The sequence below is a fragment of the Arachis ipaensis genome, chromosome B08, assembly GCF_000816755.2.
Source record: "Arachis ipaensis cultivar K30076 chromosome B08, Araip1.1, whole genome shotgun sequence".
Lineage (NCBI taxonomy): Eukaryota > Viridiplantae > Streptophyta > Magnoliopsida > Fabales > Fabaceae > Arachis > Arachis ipaensis.
This window is the reverse complement of record NC_029792.2, coordinates 13989244-13995890: the sequence shown is the minus strand read 5'-3', so window position 1 is coordinate 13995890 and position 6647 is coordinate 13989244. Positions and strand designations below refer to the sequence as shown.

The following is a 6647-nucleotide window of genomic DNA, read 5'->3' as shown; positions in this document are numbered from 1 at the left end:
AATATACATAATATACATTTAAGAAATAAAAGGTGAGCTAATAAACACATGCATTATACGCTAGTAAGTATTATATATAATTAATGACCTTTGGAATAGATTAGGTTTTGTCATTATTGTCATTGTCAAAAACAAATTCTATAATGTTATTAGTGTAAAAGAAAGTATACTAGTATATATTAAGAGTTAAGTACGATTTTGGTTTCTAATGTAGAGGTCGAAAATTTATTTTATTTTTGACTTTTTTTTTTGCTACAAAATGATTTCGAAGATTCCAGTTTATTTTAAAATTGTCCTTTTTTTATCAAATTTAAAATTTTTATTCCAAAAATATTCCTAACTAAAAATGAAAACATTGAATAAAGGAGAAAAGGAGAAGGGATTCACGCTGGTTCAGGAAAGGAAAGAGGGGACAGAAGAGGGGGAAAGGGAAGGTGGGGAAGGGAAAGGGAAGGGCCACCGTCGCTGCTCCTCGCCGTCGCTGCTCCTCTCCCCTTGGCGCTAACCCCAGAGCCACCGGGACCCTTTCCTCTCCTTCTCTCCTTCCCTGTCTCGAACCCCCTCGAACCAGAGCTCATCGCCGACGAGGAGCTGTCACAACATACACTCCTGTTGTCCACCAGCGGTGAGGCATCTACGACCTATGGTGACAAAGAATCTAAAGAAGGCAGCTGGTCTGAGACTGATGCGACGCTGGCGGCAAGGGAGGAAGAAGAGGCAGACGATGGCGGCGGCGGCGATTGCGGAGTCTCGGCGGTGGATTTGGGCTGGGCGCTGCGAACAATTTGAGCCCATGGAAAACTTGTTTCACGCTTTTGATTCCATTGAAGAAGAAGACGATACTGTTTCACTTCTATTTCTTCTGTTTTTGTTTCTGATTTCATTGAAGAAGAAGAAGAAGAACATTTTCTGTTTTCTATTTTCATAATTCAGGTTATCATTTTACTTTCAATTTCTGTTTTTGGTTTGATTATGGATTAGTTTAGCTGGATATTGATTTTCTGTTACTGGATTTTAGAAAATGGTTAATTGTATACATGATCCATTGTTGTTGTTGTTATTCTGGTCTGGTTGTTGTTGTTTCATTGGTGTTGCTTCTGTTTTTGCTTTCTACTTCTGTCTGCTTTTGTTTTTGCTTTTGCTTCTGATTCTGCTTTTGTTGTTGCTCTAATTCTATTATCCATTGTTATTGTTACGTTGTTGTTGATTCTGCTTCTGCTTTTTGCTTCTACTTTCCGTTTCTATTTTTGTTTTTGTTTGTGCCTTTGCGCCTCTATTTCTGGTTGATTTTGGGGAAGAAGAGGGAATGATATTTTCGTCTAAAGGACGATTTTAAAATTAAATTAAACTTTTGGGACCATTTTATAGCCAAAAAGAGACAAAAAACAAAATAAATTTTCGATCTCTACATTAGGAACCAAAATCGTACTTAACCCTATATATTAACGGTTATAGCTCTTTCTCCTTAACTGATGGTAAGGTGAAATTATGCACATGCAAATTAGAGAAATGCTAATGCTAATGCTGGCTGCACTACAAGAAAACAAGCTTTTTGCTACGCTTTTAAAGCGTGGCGAAAAGTCCAAAAAAGCGTAGCGATAATTTTTTGCCACGCTTTTTGAGCTACCGGCACGCTTTTGAAAGGGTCACAACTGCAAGGGTGTCGGTTGCTCTATCGCTACGCTTTTGGTGACCTATCGCCACGCTTTTTTTTTTGCCACATTTTTAAAGATCGCCATACTTTAAAAGCGTGGCCAAATGTGTCAAATATGGCTACACTTTTAAAGCGTGCCAATAGCAAGATATGGCTACGCTTTTAAAGCGTGCCAATAACATACCATATGGCTACGCTTTAAAAGCGTGCCAATAGCAAGAGATATGACTACGCTTTTAAAGCGTGCCAATAGCTGTGAGATACAGCTACACTTTTAAAGCGTGGCTGTTTATGCTACTGTACATTATGGCTACGCTTTTAAAGCGTGCCAATAGAGGTTTATATGGCTACGCTGAGAGAGAGAGAGAGAGAGAGAGAGAGAGAGAGAGAGAGAGAGCCCAAACTTGTCGGTTTTCATTAGAATAGGCTTGCTTTTGAGTGAAACATGACTGACAAAGCTATGGAGAATCATGATAAAACTATGGGACATAGTCCCAACCTTAAAATTATCCAGCAACAAATGACAAAAGTTCTTCTCATTGCGTCTTAGCTGTATCCCTTCATTTTACGGGTACAACACTATATCAATACTTAATGAAGAAACATATTTGCATTAGACACTAAAACAGTTAATGAGAATATCCGCACAAGCAATTTCTTCTGCAGAGCAAATAACATGAAGTGCATCTTCTAGACAGCAGTTTTCAGGTGTCCTCATTATCTGTTTCATAGTATCAAATCTCAAATAATACTGTCATTAGCCTCCCAGGATCTGCAGTAGAAAAGGAAATATCAGCAACCAGTTTGGATTCTAATTTCTGTAAATATAGCATGATAATAAATTATACTTGAAGATAACATACCTAATGGGCTCAAGAGGAAACCATCTTCATCAATCTCTACCATTTGATGCTGAGATAACTCGTTAACTTTCTTAACACAAATATCTAACATAACATAGCTTCAATAATTAATGAAGGGAAATAGGAGGAAAACAAAAACCTTGGAGAAAGAGAGGGATAAAAATAGAAAGTTATAAGCTCAACTGTAGGACAACAATTGCACCTTGAACATGCTTCACTAAACGATCACCAGAAATTCCTTTCTTAATTGAATAGTTCTCAGGGTTCTGCTTGCAGATAAAAATTTTCATCAGACCAAATTGGAGAAACTCAATCGTAAATCTGAAAGACATTCTTAATTACATACCTTTTTCATTCTAACATACAAGTATGAGCATTGCAACCACTCAATTGCTTTTGTAATATCAGTTACTGTCAGTTGAACTATTTTCGCAAGTAAATGTTCCGTCACACATGGAAGCAATCTATTTGAAGAAAATATCATAATGAGAAACCACCGTAAATGTAGCGTGTTTACATAACAGGATCAACATGGCCATCATATCCTTCTTCAACTTAGAAAGAGGCAGCCTTACTGTGATTCCACTACTTCACATCCATTTAAGAGATTCTCATACAAATGAACCTGAAATAAAAAGAGTAAATTGAATTTTGGGAGAGTAAAAGTGAAAAAAGCATTATATAGGACAATAACACAGAGAAGTGATCACTCAAAGGATTAAGAGAAGGAGGACAGTAAAAAATGCATGCAAATGTAGCTCGGTTCACCGTTTCTCTCCTTGTCATGATTATAACCAAGCCTGTATCATCAAATGGTGGTCGCCCTGCCCTTCCACACATCTGTGCAATAAAATAGTGGGACAACCTAACACTGAAAAATCCTCAAGAATTGACTTCCCCCACCCTTACCATTTCTGGAAACAAACCTTCTCAAATAGAAAGTCATTCTTGGCTGGGGCATAACCTGCATAAATTTAATAGTACAACAAATTTGCACAAGTCAAAATAATATCAATGATTATGAGCCAAGACAATAACCACTATACACAAGAGTTAACTTCCCAGTTCAGATTTTTATCTCGTTCTTTTGGTTGTGGGGACAATATTAAAATCTAAATAGATGACCATATAAAATTTTTTACAAAATCAGTATATTAAAATTAAATAAACTCTAATAATAATAATAATATATACCGAATTATTGGCACAAACACCACCATCAATGAGGTTGAATTCATGCACATTTCCTTTTGGCTCTTTATTGGTGAACTGGAGAGCAGGGAGATAGGTTGGTGCAGCTGATGTGCCAGTGGCATATGTCTGATAATTTTGCATCCAAGCAAGGCGATTTCTTAATCTGCATCAATGAAAGTTAACAAGTCAACAAAAATGAACGCGGGAACTGATTGAGTTGAATCATTGAACAGTGAATATAATTCATTTCATTCAGAGTTCATATCTTTTTCTGGTCAAGTTAAAGGCAATGCAACAGCTCCAGTTCAATCTCAGCATAGAGTAAACACAGAACACAGCATGAATTTTTCGAAGAAGCATCAATTACCGATTGAAGATTTTTGTTGAGTGTCTGCAGGTCATCAGCACTACTTCAAACAACTTTGATGGTGATATGGGGGTTTCTGAATAACTCTTCAAGTCCAATCCTGTTGGAATTTCTTGAATTGCATGAGTTCCACCTATACAACGAAAACCAAACCAAATTTTTTCAATGCCTAATAGAACTTACAACTATCATAAGCCTGTAATCAAATACCTATATCAATTCATTCAAACTAGTAAAAATTATCATTGAAGCAACTTTTCTAAAAACTGAAGTTGTTCAGTAGAGGCATGTAAATACTTGTATATCTAATATGCATGCCCCTCACAACCACTTATTTTGGGCTTATTGCATGGACAATGCAGATGTCTACCCATATATTGTGCTAAAATACAATTTTAGGATTGGGACAATAAGGATCAAACTCTAAAAATCTTTATCACAAAGGTTCTGAATATCACCATATCATGAACCATCATAGCTCTCAAAAGCTATTGAATAAAGAGGCACAAGAATGTTTCTCTATCTAATGAAATTAAGCAACTCAACTACACACTTCATATTTGATCAAAAATTATAATTAAAAACAACAAATTCATACCATCCTTTCGCCACGCTTTTTAAGCGTAGCAAGAAAAAACGTGGCCAAATCTCTAATTAATCGCCACCCATATAAAAGCGTGGCCATTGACCACTTTTGGCCACGCTTTTAAAGCGTAGCAAAAAAAAAGCGTGGCCATAGGCCTTTTTTCTTGTAGTGCTGAATGAGTTATTCTTGTAACTAAGTTTAATTAAATTTTTTTATGTCTCTTTTTTTCTTTTTTTTTTTTATTAATCCTTAATTTATTAAAATTAAATTTAGTTATCAAAATAATTTGATTATATAGTATCACTATTAAAATTAATTTCTTTTGGGAAAGGAAAAGAAGAAGTGGTTTGTAAGACATATATAAAAGTGCCCCCAATAAGATGCTAGTGTATATAATTGTTAAGTTGTAAATATACTGTGAAAAAAAATAACATTTTCACATTATTATTATTATTATTATTATTATTATTATTATTATTATTATTATTATTATTATTATTATTATTATTTCCAACGAATAATACAATCGTTTTTGCAGTCCCAGCGGTCACCTATTAAAAGTTTTAAACCCTAATGGCAGGAGAACTAACGGTAATTGCTAAATAAAAAGCACATATATGTAGGTGGACTCATTTAAATGCTGTTTTGACACCATGATTGTTCACGGTATCCCTTAACCCGACAGGTTAAGAACTAATCTGTCGTGGATCTGAACTCTATTTAAGGGTTTATCGCTGGCCAATGAGTTGTTGCATGCATAAGGCGGAATTTGAACCCCCGACACTTGCTTAAGCTAAATTTATAATTAAGTTTATATAGTTAATAGAATATTTTAAAAATAAGATGTTTAAATTTAGAAATTATTTAGTCTTTAAGTATGAGTATCTTTAATTTAGGAAAGAATACTGTATTAATTCTACAGAAATGTTTGGTAACCAAAGAAAATCAGTCAAAAATAGTCATAACTTGTCTTATTTAGCATTTATTAATTGTTGCGATAATTAATTAATACTACATAAAGCAAGTTTTGGCTGTTTTGTTTGTCTACCTAATATTACTCTTAACTCTAATGATTTTTTTTACAGTAAAGATTTAATTACAAGAACTAAAATAATATAAAAGTTTAATTAAAAATTTAGTAAAATTATATAGACGGAGAGAATAATTTAATTCATTTAGAAATTAATTTACTGATTACTGCATATATAATCAGAATATATATACACACACTCTCTCCTCTTGCTTGGTTGGTTGGAAGAACCAAACCCAAAAAAATATATATGTTGTTATATACCTACCCATGACCCATCCATTGAGTTATACCTAGCTGTTCCTCTTTGTGCATATATGTCGGTACTTGTATTTTCATATTTTTATAATTTAATTATATTTTCCAACCATCCTAAGCTAGCTCCTCCTGTATATTTAGTTTCATAGAATATATTGCAATAAATAGAGTTGTTGAACGTAGGTTAATTAAGCCTAACTAATTAAGTTCTAGAATATCACGGAACTAATTATTAAACTATATAAAATTATACATACACATACACTTATACACACACACTCTCTCATTATAGTAATCTTAATTAAACATAATAATGATGGTTTTGAATATACAAAGATGCTCATCAATAGGGAAGAATCTGACCAGCCAAACGTGGTTTTCTTTCATCTGCATGGCTTTAATTAGCTTTGTACGTTGACGATTTGTTAAACCATAATCGTTGAGAAAGAAACAAGCTGAGGCACCTAATCAATAAATATATATCATGTTATTATGCCCTTTATATGATCATCAGAGTAGAATAAGATGATAGTGAAGAAGTTGGAAATTGATGATTACTGTGGCGAATATAAAATATAATTACATTATTGAATTATAGATAGTTAGTGCTTGCATGGGAGCCAAAAAAAACTATATATACGATTTTATTTCAATTTAATTTTGACTTATATACTTATGTATGTTTTAATAATATG

At 33.7% G+C, this 6647-nt stretch overlaps 1 protein-coding gene across 4 annotated transcripts; it reads right to left on the bottom strand.

The window, feature by feature from the left end:
* Positions 2048–4371, bottom strand: LOC107611859 (DExH-box ATP-dependent RNA helicase DExH17). 4 transcript variants are annotated; one of them, XR_002351980.1, is made up of 10 exons: positions 4079–4371; positions 3712–3874; positions 3427–3481; positions 3286–3357; positions 3093–3142; positions 2864–2981; positions 2720–2783; positions 2518–2601; positions 2303–2426; positions 2048–2212 (listed from the first exon to the last, which is right to left on the bottom strand). XR_002351980.1 is itself a non-coding variant. In XM_021108943.1 (9 exons), the coding sequence occupies exons 3-9, from the start codon at positions 3427–3429 to the stop codon at positions 2389–2391; spliced, it is 429 nt and encodes a 142-aa protein (XP_020964602.1). In that variant the 5' UTR covers positions 3430–3481; positions 3712–3874; positions 4079–4365; the 3' UTR covers positions 2048–2388. The 4 variants fall into 4 exon arrangements, 3 of the variants coding, with proteins under 3 accessions (XP_020964602.1, XP_016169232.1, XP_020964603.1); XM_021108943.1 differs by having other exon boundaries at positions 2048–2426; positions 4079–4365; XM_016313746.2 differs by having other exon boundaries at positions 2048–2426; positions 3286–3481; positions 4079–4355.